This window comes from Paracoccidioides brasiliensis (genome assembly GCF_000150735.1).
Source record: "Paracoccidioides brasiliensis Pb18 unplaced genomic scaffold supercont2.2, whole genome shotgun sequence".
Taxonomy (NCBI): Eukaryota; Fungi; Ascomycota; class Eurotiomycetes; order Onygenales; family Ajellomycetaceae; genus Paracoccidioides; species Paracoccidioides brasiliensis.
The window spans coordinates 2,761,788-2,778,379 of record NW_011371359.1 but is presented as its reverse complement, the minus strand read 5'-3'; the positions used below and the strand labels follow the sequence as shown (position 1 = coordinate 2,778,379).

The window sequence follows — 16,592 nt, the reverse complement described above, 5'->3', positions numbered from 1 at the left end:
TTGAGAAGATACTTAGAAATATTAAAAGAAAATTAAAATTAAAAAAGATTTTATATGAGATAAAATATATAAATTTTTAGCAATGAGTAGATAAAAATATTTTAAAAATTTTTAAAAATTTTTTAAAAATTAGTCTTTTATATTTTCAGTTTTTATACTATTTAGATTAAATATTATAGATTTATAATAAAAAGTATTAATAATTATTTACTTTTTTAAAAGTTAAAAGACTAATTAATTTTAATAAAAGTTTTAATTAAGAGTATTTTTAAAGCAAAATAAAAAAAATATTTTTTAATAATATAGAAAATAAATAAATTTAATTAAAGTTTTTAACTTATATAAATATAAAATAATAATTATTATAATTATAAAAAATAGAATTTATAATAACAAATTTTATTTAAAAAAATTAATATTTATTACTCTTTTTCATATAATTAACTAAAAATATTATTAATTTATTATATAAATATAAATCTTCTATTTTACAGTCAAAATTATAAGCTTCATAGAGATAGCAACTGCGAAGCTATTAAACATACGAGAAGAATGTCCTAGCCCTAGTATACTTTAATTTTTAGTAGAATTACTTTTGGTTGCTGTTGACAATTGCAATTGAAATGATACGCCTTTGAGTAAATTTGGGTTGATCCGGAATTTCGTTTAGCTAAGAGTTAGCCCTTTTACTCTATTTGCTTGTTTGCTCTGTTTGTCTGCCTTTGTCCTCAGACGTATTTTTTCGCCCAGTGGATTACTAAGGAATGAAGTCTCAGCCATCAACTGCTTGAGGTACTTGGAACCGCTTTGAATTTCCCCTCCCTCAAAAAACCCTTGAGAACCCTTGAGATCCCCTGTATCGAGAAATAATCCGGTGGGAAAATTAGCATGTTGGGGCATTAGTTGCGCTACGATGGTCGCCTCCCTCCCTGATACACGCACTCTATGCCATCTCTGATACATATTTCTACTGAGACCAACACTGTTGAACCGCCCGTTTGGTAGTTGTTCATTGGTCTACTGATCTTGCTAAATCTGCGACACGCGACATACAACATACATCATACTAGCACAATGTTCTGTCTCAGAAGGTAGATACGATGTCCCCAGTAATCACAGAAAAGAAATATTGCTGATGGATATACTGCCCAGCTGGCTGCCTCTCCTTTTCATCCCTACCAACGCCAGCCCCCTATTTATCCTATCCTTCATCACCCTCACCTACCTTCTCCACAGGCCATGCATCTACTGTTCCGCCCTACTTCTGATCCTCTTCCTCTCCTCATGCCACTGGTCGGATCGTTGCTTCTTTGACTTTCGAGGTGATTGGTTTGCTCCCCGCTTCGCTGCCCCGGCTTCCCCATTGCAGACAGCCCCAGACCATGCGGCTCCTGTGCTAGCCGAATATGTGCTGGAGACGGTTAACACGACGGCTATGGCGTTAGCTGGCGCTGCAATCGATGAAATGAAGAAACAGTTATCTTTTAATGGCACCCTGGTGGACAAGGCGCACCTTGAATGGACGGGAATGGGTCTGGAATGGTTACGAAGCCTTCTCGGGCGGAGAGAATGGACCTTACCATGCGTTGAGGTCAAGATCAGGCTTTGAATAACGAATTTCCTACGTTATAAAAGGAAGAGGGCATGTCTTTACTTTCTCCTCTTATATTTTATATTTTATATTTTTTGTTGGGCTTTATGTGCATGACTATCGAAATTCCGAGTCGAGCGCTTTAATTCTGACTTTGAAGAAAGTTTTTGGATATATTTCACTTTATATGATATTGTATATACACCACCCAATTTCTTACTAACAATATGGCATCTCTATTCATCAGAAAAGCTAGTTTGAACATGCTTCTCAATGGCGCGTTATTCTTTCTGCCTGGAGGCGAGGTTCCTTTTAGGTATGGAAGGGGTGGATTTCTCTACTACCATATTATAATGTATATGATTCTCAGCTCATACATCATAAACTTGGGATTGGAGAGCAGGGTGAGATTTGATTTGTTTCTTGTTGTTCTATGTCTTGTTGTTGAAGAGTGGATTTCGGAGTGTCATTGCCTGACATACCTGTGATTCAGCCACTTGGCGTCATATCTGCCTAATGATGAGTCCTCGCATGTGGTTAACTAGTTACTACTAACTAGCTAACTTAGTTTGTCAACTCCTAGAGTCCAGTGCAGCTCTGCTTTTCCTTTAACTTACTCCCAACTACACATCATACGCTCATAATCTTGTTCAGACACATTTGTCCTGTTTTCTTACTTCAATCCGCGTGGGGTCAATTTGTACGCATGCCAGTGCATATTTCTCTTCGTTTCTTATTCTGTTGCCTGTAACGTGGCTCCGCAATTATCTGATATTCCAACGAGAGCTCATTTGAGCCATCGCAAAGAACCTTGGTCCCCGAGATCCGAATTCTCTAGTTTTTATTGCCCTTGATACAGGCTGATACTAACTTACTCTTCAATTAATAGTTTCAATTTTGCTACCTGCACCACTAGCGGTGAAATTGATTGAAATGATGGAAATGAGACTCGAAACGTCAACATCCTTCGTTACGATTCCGCGATGTTTTGCAACTGCGTATCCGTTCGGGGCTCATACCTCCTCAAATACTTCCTCTCGAAAATATCCAAAAAGGCCGCAAATATCCTTGTTACCGATTCTGTGAAACAAATATCTGTTTTATATTGAAAAAACAATAACTTGCTACTTGTCACGACCCTGAGAAGGAAAAAAAAAAGAAAAAGTCGAGCCGGTGAGGCAATTGCTGGAGAGAGGAGCTTCTGTCGAAGTCAGACCAGGTAGCTTAATTCCTCCCCGCTTCGGTTGGTTGTTTTCTCAAGAAGTGAAGGGATTATTCGTCTCCTATTAGAGGCTAATCCGGATCCACTATACAAGCACTTTGGTTCCGAGATGCATGCAATATTGAAGAGAGCTGCTGAGGGCTAATCTGATTCCATAATGAACGTCGCCATTGATTGTAGTGAAAGCTGCGGGGGAAAGGATCGACATTAAGGGGGCTCCATGGCAATATTCTGTTTCTAATTGCCACAGGCGCCGGAAAACATTCCTCTCTGTCAGTAGCCAAGTTTCTTCTTGAATGGGCGCAGATCCTACCGCGGGAAGGTTTAATAGAGCCTCCTTGCCATCTCAGCCAAAATGGGAAATTTGGAGATCCGCAAAGGCCCCCCGAATTCTATCGAGGGCTTTGGTGATGACGATCAGACGTGCAAAATGCAAAGCATCAGTTTGATCAAAGTTATCGAAGATAACGAGCCCGAGCTCACTCAGTGGTTCCTCGACTCTGGCGCCAAAAGCTTTTGCCACATATAGAGGGAGGAGCGCTTTTGGAGTTGGCTTTAATAACCCACCATACATCAATGATTTCAGTTATAAATCCTCGCCCAGGGGTGTGGACGTGCCCTCAGGTCCAGGAATGTTTCAATGTCCTCACTAATGGCTACCTTGATGATAAACTCAGATTCGTCTCGCGTATTGTCCTCCAAGAAATTCCCTGTTTTACTATCTCATTTCAGACGACGGATGATAATTCCGCCCTCCTACATAAAATGCTTGGCATGTCCGCTATTAACCCTTTCCCTCCCAGATGCGCACGACATCATCATCATCAAGGGGTTATTAATCGACACTGGATCCGATCTAACTAACAAGGACAGTAAGGGACAAAAATGCCTCTCCACCTCTCTGAATTACTTTACAACTTGATATTATCGCGAAAAATGATAAATATAGTGACTTTTCCTGCTTCAAACCAAAACCTAGATCTCCTAGACGCAGGCAACAATAAAGGCTTCATCGCATTCCATCCCATCTGGGCGCCAGCAACCCATGGGTGATCCCAATGCTCGAGATTGCAAACGTCGAACTCCGCTACACACTTGTGGCAAAGAATGGTTGTTATTTCGACGTCCTTCGTACCCGTCATTGCTGGTGGGGAAGAAAGGAGAGCGCTGGACAATACGGCTATCCCCGCCGGCGCATATTCAGCCACGTCCTTCGCCGGGGATTGGGCAGGGGAACATACATATTGTTTGGAAGGGGCCATGACATGAGGGCTGTAAGGTTTGTGGGTTAGCTGAGACTGAACGGGAGGTAAGGGAATGAACAGAGTTGTTCAGGACATGAGGAGATGGATGCTACCATTTGACCCATTTCGAATCTCCTAGGTGGTCTATTTTGCACGCAGCAATGATGCATGTCGGAGATTGGATTGTTGGTGTTTTGCCATGGCGGGACGGGCCATTCAAATATAAGAGTAGATGTTCTCTGGTGTGGATTCCTTCTCTTCGTCACGGCCTGTCGAGGGAAAGATAGTCTACTTTTATGCGAATGAACCTTGTATTATGTCATAAGTTCCTCCAATCGATGGACAGTGCCATGAGTGTGTACCGTCGAGATATATCATAGAGAAAAGCCACTCCTAATCTAAGCCCTTGGGTATGGTATGTCCTGTATTGTTATGATACATACATACATACATACATACATACATACATACACGAATAACCATACATACATGGTAAAAGCCATCGTCGATCTCCTCTCCATATTCCATAGGGTTTCTCAAGCATGAAACACCCCCCTCTCTATTTCTAACCTAGGTTTTTTTTTTTTTTTTTTTTGAAACCTTGTTATGCAGTTGCAATCGCTGCATTCTTTGCGCATACTTGGGCACATCCTCAACTCCTGCCTCCAATGCAACCCATATCCCGTATATGGATCCAGCGCCGCATCCACCCTCCCTTCCCCCGCCGGCTGCAAATACACCACAGCCCTGAACCGCGAGAGCAGCATGCCCATCGCGCAGCACACGCAGGGCTCATGGGTTATGTAGAGGTCTAGCGAGGTGCAGAGGTAACCGCCTTGTGCACGAGTTTGGATGTTGGGGAGGGAGAGGAAGTGGGATTCTAAGGGGGAGGGTGGTGGAAGCGGTTGCTGTGTAGATTTGATGGATTGGGAGTCGGGGGGTGGTGATGTTTTGGGCTTTTTGGGCGGCGGTTCGGAGATTGAGGAGGGTTCAGCGGGTGGTGCAGGAGCAGGAGCAGGAGCAGGAGCAGGAGATGATATAGTTGCTGGTGGTGGGGTTGGCGTTGGGGATGTAGATTATCGACGGCGTAACAGTCGGCGACGTCGAAGCCGTAAGACGTTTAATAAGCAACCAGCGATATCGCGCGCATCAGCGCATGGTGATCCGGCTGCCCTTCACGGTCAGGATTATATGATCCTCCCTCCTCCCCACCTTCCCCGTTCCAATACCTCCCATCCCCCGCAACAACAACAACTCAGCAAGCTATCCGACGACTCCGCACGTCCGCCAGCGCCGGATCAACCACACAGCCCGATAGCCGGCCACGACCGTCGCTCGCTTCAGGGAACATCTCGCAGGAGCAGGAGTGCGCTCTGCGCTCACGATCTGCGCATTAGCACATGGGCACGGCGAGTGCGTGATTGAGTGAGCTGCGGGGTTGAAAATGGTTGGCCAGAGAGTTTGGGACCATGTGGCTGATTCTTCTTCTGACGTTGGTGGGGAGAGAGGGATGTGCGTTGTTTGGATTTGGATCGGGGAGGACGCTGGTGTGGGCGTTGATGGTGGTACCGCGTCTTGGTCGGAGGCGGTCGAAGAGTCTATGGAAGTTGGGACGGGTGCGTATGGGGCCAGGAGCGTTTCCAGGAGGGAAACCTCGGGCAATGGCGGTGGGATGAGGATGTAAATGGCTTGCGGGCCTTTGGATTCAGCCGTCACTCCTGGCTCCGCTGCTGGGTGCGACTCATCCCTTTTCAGGTAATCCGGTAGAAACTCGGGCTTGATGAAACGGCGCAGATGCGCCAGGTTTAAAGATGGATCCTTGGGGAACTTGGAGTCCAGCAGCCTATTAAAATTTTGAACATGTTAGTCCAAGAACTCAAACATACAAGATAGATATAGGGGGATAGTGGTATTTTGCTTACCACCCCCATCCACCTAAAATTATTTATAAAAATGTAGGGAGACAAGAATCGCAAATACAAACTTTAACACTTTGCTCGCACACTTGACGTTTATCTCCGCAACGTACGCCTCCGCTATTTTCATACAATGCGCAGTGTTTTAGCAAATTTGATCTTATATCCTCTGTCGTTCCCTTGATTGAAGCGCAGGTATTCGTTAATCGGCTCAGGGCAGAAAAACAATACATAAGAGTCCTCACCTGTATCCTTTCCCGTTCGAGTCTCCTGCACCGTCTTTAATAACGAGATATGGCCGCGTAACGGCTGTGCATCTTCAAAGAGATCAAGCGATCCCATTTTACCAGGGCCGGTGACCGTATGTCAGAGGGATTTTAAACGAGGCCGTTTTAATCCTCCCTGTAGATCTTGCTTTGGAGCAATATAATACACTCAATAGAAAGTACCGGATATATAATTTGGGGGTTATTCATTTTTTCAGCAGGGAGAAAATTATTCTCTTCATCTAGTTTTCTCTCCAAGCTTCAATGTATTTTCGAGATGAAGCGGACTCTCTAACCGGATCAAAGGAGTCATGTGATGCGCACTCTTTTTGATCCAAACGTCTAACAGCTCTCAGAGGAAAAAGGGGAGGGGACCAAACCAAAATTCACAGGATAATGCAGATCTATAGTATAATTTATAATTAAGACAATGCAGGTTATATCAAAAAACATCTTACGTAGTTTAATTTCTCCTTTTTGCCTTTATTTTAGATACAAATTTGACAAATCCAAAGTACCTACGGGGGTACTCCAACCTTAAAAAACAGAATCGACATAGGAGGAGAACACCGAAACCGGACACCATTTGCGCCGAGAGTGAAAATGCTCATATGGAACCATTGCGAACCTTCGAAATGCGTTTCTTTCTAGAGAGAATCCTCTAATAAGAGTCCAAGGTGAACGAACAGAAACAATGCATAAAAAGCAAGGGAGATATACGAATGGAAAAGAAAGTAAAAATAAAATAAAGTAAAATAAAATAAATATAATAAAATAAAAATAATTCAAACAGGAAAGAAGGGGTACATTTAGAATGTGCTTCGTCAAGTCGGATGCCATTCTCATAGGAGAGTGGGGACAAGGCATGTTCCGGTCTCTATATCAATCAAGATTGCTCCTCTGGAAGATACAAACTCAGTCGTTGATTTCTCCGGATTGGTGGGGGATGTCGACGGTAAGTAGACCGGAAACAAGAAGGGAAATATGGATCGAGCATGCGAAGGAAGGTTTGATAGTTGTTGAATAGAATAGCAGTAAGAAAGAGGGCCCTTTGAACCGCTACCTTGTTATTGTTGCATGGTAGAAGAAGAAGCTTCTCCGCCATTAGCCACATGTGAAGCGGGGGCAGCTTCACCCCCTGTAGGATGGATTTTATCATCATCCTCTTCTGGTAGGATGACATACTCGTCGCAACGCTCGACAAGGTTTCGATAATAGTCCTCCAGTACTTCAGGTTGCGGCACGATACGCCACTCGACCCGCCACAGAAACTCCAATTCCAGCAACGCCAGCTCCGCCACACTGATCCCGCCAACCCTTGCGTAGGTCTTGTTTGTCCAGAAGCTGTCGCTGAGCCCTTTACTGGCAACAGTTGCGCTGCTGATCAGAAATCGATGGACAGTGAGAGTCGAGACAGTAAATGCCGGATAGAGCGCACAGAGTCGGTCGATATAGAAAACCATACTTAGAAGGATGGGAGGGGAGAGGGTGGCATGTGTCGTCAAGCGTTGGAGATAATCTTGCACGGAGATCCGAGGGGGGCTACGGGAATGGAAACGAGTGAGGCGCCCATCGCGCAGGGGGATTTGGTCGTTAAAGCGAATGAGTTCCATCAGCATGCTGGAGATCAACACGACAAGGTCGCGGGGGTTAACTTCTTCATAGCGGCGCGGAAGGACTTTTGCAGCTGGCTTTTCAGGCCGTGGGCGTTTCGAGAGGGATCCCGAGGGGCTGTCTGGTTCAATTGATTGTGCGTTTTCGCGGGCCGTGGAATAAAGACTGGCGGTGTCGGGGGTGTTGCGCTTCGAGCCAACGAGCGTCGATGGCATCTGCGAATCGGTCTGGGGAGGTATACTCTCCTGGCCCTGCTGTGGGCCCGAATGGGCATTGGTGATATTATCGGTGAATTTTGTCTCGTTAGCCGCTGAGACGGGCGGGGGAGGAGGGGCAGGTTTATTTGCCGGGGTGGGGGGGGGCGAGTACTGAGTCCCGACGTCCACGGTCTGCCTCCGCAAGGCGGATCGTATTTCCTCGATGCCAAAACTGTGCTGAGGATCGGACAAGGGGCGTCGAGGCCGTGAGATGCTTGGGGAAGGAGGTGGAGGCAGATGTGGATGATGGTGGCTTGTTGGCGGGGGGGAAGTTGTGGTACCGTAGTAATGAGTGCAGGCAGGGAAGGCAATATTACTACTGGCAGGCGAACGGGCAGAATCAGTGCGCAGAAGCGCAGCCGACGTGGGAGATGACGCTATCATGTTCTTCAGCTGTGTGCCTGCGCTGGGGAGAGCAGCCAGGGCAGCAAGCCAGGACGAGAGACCACGTGGGCGCAGGCGGTGGGCAGTGTGGGCAGTGTGGGCAGAAATGGGGGAGGAACGGGGAGAACGGGAAGATTTTAAGAGGGCTTAGGGGGCCAGAGGCGCGCTGCTATGTGGGCACCGCACCAGGGGCCTCGACGACTTGGTATGCTCGGGAGTAATAACGGCCGCAGCCAGCAGCAACAGCGCCAGCACCATCCGCAGTGGGAGAAGAAGACGGAGAGGGAGAAGCCAATAAGCCAGAGCTTTCCAACGCAGCAGAGGACCCGCAAGAGCGCATCTTGCTATAGAGGCAGGCCGGCCGCGATGGGTTCTCTCGTCTTTGTGCGGCCGCTCACTCAAATTAGGAATTGCCGTGATGCTGGGGAATACCCTCCGTGGGAAAGGATGTTGGGTTTAGATATAGAGAGGGAGAGGATAGGGAGAGAGGGATAAGGGAGACGGCTGTTCTCTTGCTGGGAGGGGGGCCATCTAAGCCGCAAGTTTTCAATCCGAGAAACGTTCCACGCATTGTGATTGGGATACCATGGAAATAGGTAATGAATTACTAAGTGGGGGGAAGCAGGGTCAATGCCCGCTCGCTCATTGGCTGGTGCCCGTGTCCCCAATGGAATAGCAGGCTGGAAATCACGTGATGCTGAGCTTGTGCGGGTAAAATTACAAGTTACAAATTACAATACATGCCACATTGTGCCGGGCATGCGTTGCCAGGGCAGTCGCTCCGTCGCACGTGATTAGTGTATATAGAAATAGCTTAGCTTCTAACTAACTAACTAACGTTAACTAGTTAGTACTATTCCGCAGCTGCTCCTGACTAACACCTGACTCAGCAGCCACAGAGTGGTAACTAAGTTAGTTAACTAATCGTGCCGCTGCGCAACCCACACCTCATGTACCATACCAAAATGATAAAAACATCAAAATGATAAAAATAATGAAGCTGAAAAAGAGCAGAATAAGAAATGACAAAGACTTAAAGTTGATCTTATGAAAATTGATAATAACTCACTCACATCACTGACAGAAGAGAAATTAAATCAATTTAAAGATGACACACATATTGAGAATGATGTAGATAATCTTTTTATTATAGATTAGCTACTGATTGTTGATATAGAGTGCAATAATGAGAATGTGATTCAAGATTTTTATCATTTTGATGTTTTTATTATTTTGATGTGATGCACTCACACAAGATGTGAGTTGTGTAGAAGCATAATTAGTTAGTTAGATAGCAGACAACTAACTAGTTAGATAGATAGTATAAGGGGTTGAACCCTGGCTGACTCAGCCTAGCCATCGTTTGCACGTGCGCACGTGATCACGCTACGCGAGCTTGCTTAAGCTCGAGTTCTCGTCTCATTCTTTTCTTCCCTTTCTCAAGCAATTCGTCCTTGTTATATAGGAGGACTGGCCTCTAGTTCTTAGAGCTTAACCCTTTACAGATAGTTAGATAGTTAGTTATAGATTAATTGTGCCACTGTATAACTCACATCTCATGTGAGTGCATCATATCAAAATAATAAAAACATTAAAATGATAAAAATCTTGAATTATATTCTTATTATTGCACTCTATATCAACAATCAGTAGTTAATCTATAATAAAAAGATTATCTATATTATTCTCAGTATGTGTGTCATCTTTAAATTGATTTAATTTCTCTTCTGTCAGTGATGTGAGTGAGTTATTATCAATTTTCATAAGATCAACTTTAAGTCTTTGTCATTTCTTATTCTGCTCTTTTTCAGCTTTATTATTTTTATCATTTGATTTTTCTATTGACATCTTTAATAGTAAGAACTCTTTCTACTTGAATCTGATGATAAATTGTTTCAGCTCTGCAGTATTTACTGATGTTGAAAAAGTTCTTTAATTCAATGATTTATTGCTTATTAAGTTTTATGTGAATTAGACTTACTTTGAATATCTTGTTCAAAAAATATATCAAGATGAATGATTTTAAATTAAGAGTATCTCTAATACTTTATATGATATTTTCTATAATATTAATATAATATTTCAGCTTTTGAATTATCTTTGATGAGAATAACTGAGAAAAAAAGATAAATATGTGATTTAAATTATTCTTATTTTTGTAAATCTGCATTGAAGAAGATGATAAAATTCACAGCTTAAAAGTGTCAAGAACTCAGTCAGAATTTCATGAATATATATCATATTGAGCTTATTCTGCAGCTATTATATCAGATTTAAAGATCTGCTTTTGCATAGTTGAGAGATCTTGAAGAAATTGTCATTTTTTATACTTAACAAGATTATGATGTGCAGCATAATTGACTGTTTTTAAATGATATTACTTATATTGCTGAAATGATAGACTATTCAGAAATTATAGTAAATGAATAATATATGATGAAAATTCATATAGAATTATCTTATGAAGATCTATGTATTGTATGAACTTCTCAATGATATGAGATTCATGATTATTTATTAAAAGTAATTGATGACTTTCTCTCTGTCTTTTTTCTATAGTAGTATTGAAATATTTGAGTCATTTAAATTCAATCTCATTATTTGTAAATTCAGTATCTGATATAGCAATTTTATAATTGCTGAATAAATTTGTCTGTGTATGTACATTCTTCAAGTGTGTTTTGAAAACTAAAATTATCAACAATGAAATGATATAATTATTCATGAATACATATTCAATGACTGTAATCAAATCTTTTGAAAAGAATGAAGAAATGATGAAATCAGCTTCTTTAAAAGCAGTTATAACTCATTCTTCACATCTTTGTTCTTCTTGAAATTCAATTTCATTGAAGTTATATGTGTTACAGATGTAAAATTAATATTGCTCAAATAAAATCTGAAGATGTTCAAATCATATATTGATATATTCAATATCTTCAACTGTTATTTTTTTTGAATTCATTGACTTCTGTTTCATTCTCTTATACTCAAATAGATGTTCAATAAATATATAAGTTCATATCTTGCTGACTTTTGAAGAAGAGATAGTAGAATCTATATACTGATGTCTGAGCATTAAATTTATAAAATCTTTAATGTGTTTGATTGTAAGAGAACAATTCTTTTCATAAAGCAGCTTGACTCATCATTTAATTGCATTCTTCTGACTCTTATTTAATCTTTTATTAACTGGAATCTTTGCATTATTCAGATTTTTTTCATTGATATACACTCAGAGATATTGATAAGAAATCTCAAATTCTCATAACAGAGATAGTATTTTGAAATTTTGATTTTTTTGATGATAAGTGATAGCTTTTTGAATACAGTCTTCAATATTTTTATTCTTATTTGACATTGTGGTGAGTTATTAATTGATGAAGATTATGAAGATGATGAAATTGCAAAATTTTATTATTTTGGTGTTTTTATCATTTTGGTGTGGCGCACCCACACAAGGTGTGCAGCGGCACGGATTAGTAATTAACTGTGACCAACCAACGACTAGCCAGCCAGCTACTGTGAGTTTAACTGGTTGTGTTCGTTGGCCGTCATCGCTCGGGCAGCCTCGAGAAGCCGCGATATCAAAAGGTTAACCTGGGAACGGTCCCTCCAGACTCAGTCGACATCACACCACGGGCAACACCCGCACCAAAGCAACACGACACACCTGTTGCTCTACCTCCTGGCTCCCTCATAGACTCCTGCTCTATCCCCAGTCTGATTTCCCATCAACCAGTCCCTCTTTGTACACAGAAAACCGCCCCTCTGCAGGCATTTGAAATAAATCTAACCACAAGCTAGAGCTCCAGTTAGTTCAGCCCCATGATGATCCCTCGTCTGCTCCTACCAACCTTCCAGCTCCAAATTGCTGTTGGTCTGGTTTAGGAGGTTTGCATCATAGACCTTCTCCCTGCTGACTATTAAGCTTGCTAGAAAGGCCACCCCACCGGCTTCGTCGTTAACAACAGTGAACACCGAGCCCGATACATCCACCCTTCCTTCTCCCTTGTAACCATTAGCCTAGCATCTCCACCCTTCAACCATCTGTTTGCTTTGCTCTCTGGACCCAGCAACTCCCTCCTCCCAAGATCCATATTCAACCAGAATGACGAGGGCGGCGACCCCTCAGCTTATCTCTGAGATCCGAGATCCCGAGTCGACCGCGTCACGGATTGTGGCGCTACGGGTGTTGAAAAATGAGATTATTGGGCATGACCAAAGAAAAGAAGCTTGGATCGGGTGGGGCATTGTTCCTTTGTTATCACAGATCCTCGCAGGACGTCGAGGGACGGGGAAGAGGTCGGCCGTCGGCGAACGGAATGGCGACGCAAAACATCCCTCCGAGCGAAGGAATAGTAGATCTGATGAAGATGAGGCTTGCTTACAGGCTATTATCATTATTGGCAGTTTAGCTCAAGGTAAGTATTTACCCCCTTCTTCAGCCTGCTCCTTTCTATCCCAGCTTGTTGCCTTTTTTTTTTTTTTTTTTTTTTTTTTTTTTTTTTTTTTTTGAGGTTCTAGGGAAAAAGAATCTTTATCCTTCTTCTAATCTAATACGGCTGAAATAGGGGGTCCGCCGTTCATATCTCCCATAGCTGCAGGTGGCATCTTTCCCCAGCTGCTGTCAATATTATCCTCGCCAAACTGCCATCCATCACTCTTCCTTGCCGTACTGGAGACTCTCAACATAATCGCCGATAGATTCCCCCTGTGTCAGCAGCGAAGCTCGCAGCATGTGAAACAGCTATCTTCCCTCCTATTCTCTCGAGACCATGTTGAAACCCTTCGCAGACTGATAATCGATTCGACCGTATCTCCCTCCTCCATTTCGGAATTGTCAGTCGCCCTGGCTGCAAACTTAATTGCCAAAACTTGTTCAGAGGAAAATCACAAGACCTTACTGGCGGAATTCGGCGTCCTAGATGCGCTGGCTCTCAAACTCTCCACCTTTGTGGTTTCGCAGGGGTTTGTTCTCCCAGGCGCGGAAAACAGTGCCATGGATCCGGGCGCTTTGAAGATGTTACCTCCAGCTGCCCCTCCCAATGCAAGGCTTGCCCCTATTCTGCGAGCTATCGCCGTAATTATCGAAAATTCAAAATCTCGCGCAGAACACTTTATCTCATCCCCAGCGGTGGTAACCGTGTTCCCCAAAGAGGTACCCGAGTTTTCACCCAATGATATCAAAAAAACGCCATGGGGATCGACCTATTTCTCCGGGTTCGCAGTTCCTCGCCATAGTGCCACCAATCCAATTGATGCCATTCTCCCTTCTGTCCCAATCGTACAGACAAAAATCTCGACAAACTTCCCGCCGCTCGGCTCTCATAACTCGTACGGGAGACATGGCCAATTTTTTAGCCCACCCATTTCCATACCCGAATCAAACGTGTCCGATGAGGAGGAAAGCGCCCTCATATCGTGGCTTTTCGCAGTTATTCGAGCAGAGTCGGATCTGACCCGGCTTGTGGGAGCCAAGTTGGCAACAAACCTCTGTCGTTTAGGGTTAGCGAAAAAGCATCGGCTGCCAATGTTCGGATACCTGCTGATCCCGCTGCTCATTGCCACGTTTGAGAAGGATTTCGAAGTTCCTGATGATGCCGATGTTTATGAGAGCGTCCTGATTCCGACAACTTTACGCATCAAAGAAGAAGCGCCAGCAATTCTCGCGTCACTGATTATGGATAGTTGCGAACTCCAATCTCATGCAGGAGAAGGCGGGGCTATACCAAAACTTGCACAGATGCTTAAAGAGTCTTTCAACCCTATTGCAGGGACAGGCAAACCCATGTGGAATCCGGACAAAAGTTTGCTTGTAACACCCAATGTTTCGCAGCCAGAACTATGTCTTGGACCTCGCGGTTTATCTCCCATGGCATATCACAAGATGAAACTTCGCGAGGCCGTTCTCAGAGCCCTGGCTGCCCTGGGCCTCTTTAAGGAGGAATACAGAAGAATGATGTGCGAAAATGGCGTCACAGGTTACATTATCGATTCGATGAAGCCATGTGACCCAGAGTCCCCCGATGCCCTTGATGGAAATCCAGTTCCAACGCTGCTTGCAGCTTGTGCAGCTGTGCGATCATTGACACGATCTGTGACTGCATTGAGGACGAACATGATTGACCATTGTTTGACAACTCCAATGTTTGCATTGGTCAAGCATGGGGATGTTGATGTTCAGATTGCCGCAACTTCAGTTTTATGTAATCTGACATTGGATTTCAGTCCATTGAAGGAGGTAAGTCTGAAAAGTTTGTTTTTTCCCCCAACTCTTCTGTCATCTCTCTTTGAGCATCTCAATGCTAACATTTGTCGATAGATCATTGTCGAACACAATATGATTCCGGTACTCTGCGATCATTCACATTCATCGAATAGCAGACTCCGTCTGGAAGCTCTCTGGGCACTGAAGCATATCGCTTTCAACTCCACGAACGACATTAAAATGAAAATAGTCGAGGAACTCGAACCCGGCTGGCTAAAGCAAGTCATCTGCCACGATCCTAACGATCCGAATCTCAGACGGAGAATAGACGATGATATAGGTGGTGGTTCTTCATCGATCGGAATGGGAACTTCGAATTCTGTCGGAGAACAGGTCGACATCCTTAATCCAACGGACATGTCTGACAAGGAATCTCAGCCTCACGAGGAAGACCACCAGATGACAGACGTCATCATGTCACCGAAAACAAGCCTCGATAGTTTCATCGCAGACAATTCCCGTCGTCGACGCCTCGCCATAAACGGCGACCTGGATCAAACCAAACAAGCACGACGCGACGACCTCCGCGTCCAAGAACAAACTTTCGACCTCCTCCGAAACATCATCTGTGGCGTCGGCGCACCAGAGATGATCGACTTCCTCTTCCAGGAAGTCGGCCAAAGCGACCTCTTCAACATCCTCGCGGACAAGTTACGCCCCAAAACCCTCGGCAGCTACAGTCGCAAAGACACCTCCCTGTCCACAAAGTCCGTCACCATGCCGGCCGAGATTCTCGAGTCTGTTACCTACATGATTATTCACATCGCAGCGGGCTTGTCTCGCCACCGGCATCTGCTGATACAGCATCCCACCTTGTTGAAGCTCATGATTCCCCTGTTCAACAACCCGCGCACGCAGATACGAAGAAACTGCGTGTGGGTGATTATTAATTTGACGATTTCGGATGACCAGATGGATCATGCTAGTTGTCGCGAGCGGGCGATTAAGCTTAAGAGCCTGGGTGTGATGGAGAAACTGCTCAGTTTGGAAGAAGATTCTGACCCGGATGTGAGAGAGCGGACAAAGACTGCATTATCTTTGATGCGTGCATTGCTTCAGTAGCTTTGTAATTGATATACTAGGGCTGAAAATCCGTGCTGCTTTCTAATAGCTGCAGGTGATCATTTTTTTGAATCCTTTCACTTTTTTTTTCTGTTCTCGCCCCTCCTAGCTTGCCCAGGCTATGTGCTACTCTCATTCCATACCTCATCTCTTTCTTTTCCTTCACGTCACTTTTTCATTTCTCCCTTGTAGCTATCCCAGAGCTTTATCCTCTCTTCAAGTCCATATAAATGGTCCACACATAGCATGCGATGCAATTTATTCTCTGCTTTCTCTGCTTTCGTTCGACTCCTGTTTTTCCCCCTCTATATCCTGTTGCTTACATTCTCACAATTCCCTTTCTCTCCATTTAATGCCTTCATGATCGCTCATTCTTTTCACATCTTTATTATTCAACCCTGGTTTTCCATAACAATCCATGCATAACAGAAATCGAGACAGAAAGAGAGAGAGCCTCTGAAGGTGTTGAAAATTCCTAAATCGGCGCAAGTTAACCGCTAAAGGGGGTGCATGGGTGGGACAAATTCTCTCCTTTTCTGATTTTCTTTCTTTTTCTTCCATTTCCTTCATTTTTGTCAGGAAAAAGTGCAAATTCCATTTTCTGTCGCCTTTTTTTTTTTTTTTTGTTGACGGCTCACAAAAGTGCGGATTCGTTGCTTACTTCCAACTCTTTCTTATACATACATATATTCATATACACACGTTCATTTCTCTGCTCATGTCTATTCCTTTTGACACTATGTTTATTCTTGTATTTTCAATTTT

General features: G+C 43.6%; 4 protein-coding genes across 4 annotated transcripts; 2 read left to right on the top strand and 2 right to left on the bottom strand.

Annotated features, from left to right (window-relative positions):
• Positions 1-1,074: 1,074 nt before the first annotated feature.
• PADG_02075 (uncharacterized protein) lies at positions 1,075-1,609 on the top strand (the record flags this gene model as incomplete). The annotated part of the gene is made up of 2 exons (XM_010759391.1): positions 1,075-1,091; positions 1,153-1,609. The coding sequence occupies 2 exons, from the start codon at positions 1,075-1,077 to the stop codon at positions 1,607-1,609; spliced, it is 474 nt and encodes a 157-aa protein (XP_010757693.1).
• Positions 1,610-3,724: 2,115 nt separating this feature from the next.
• Positions 3,725-6,315, bottom strand: PADG_02074 (uncharacterized protein; the record flags this gene model as incomplete). The annotated part of the gene is made up of 7 exons (XM_010758892.1): positions 3,725-4,085; positions 4,698-4,848; positions 4,902-5,102; positions 5,190-5,230; positions 5,340-5,900; positions 6,042-6,093; positions 6,219-6,315. 7 exons carry the CDS (start codon positions 6,313-6,315, stop codon positions 3,725-3,727), a joined length of 1,464 nt encoding a protein of 487 aa, XP_010757194.1.
• Positions 6,316-7,306: 991 nt separating this feature from the next.
• On the bottom strand, positions 7,307-8,834 carry PADG_02073 (uncharacterized protein; the record flags this gene model as incomplete). The annotated part of the gene is made up of 2 exons (XM_010759390.1): positions 7,307-8,640; positions 8,681-8,834. 2 exons carry the CDS (start codon positions 8,832-8,834, stop codon positions 7,307-7,309), a joined length of 1,488 nt encoding a protein of 495 aa, XP_010757692.1.
• Positions 8,835-12,605: 3,771 nt separating this feature from the next.
• Positions 12,606-15,827, top strand: PADG_02072 (uncharacterized protein; the record flags this gene model as incomplete). Its single annotated transcript, XM_010759389.1, has 3 exons — positions 12,606-12,918; positions 13,069-14,738; positions 14,820-15,827. The coding sequence occupies 3 exons, from the start codon at positions 12,606-12,608 to the stop codon at positions 15,825-15,827; spliced, it is 2,991 nt and encodes a 996-aa protein (XP_010757691.1).
• Positions 15,828-16,592: the final 765 nt, after the last annotated feature.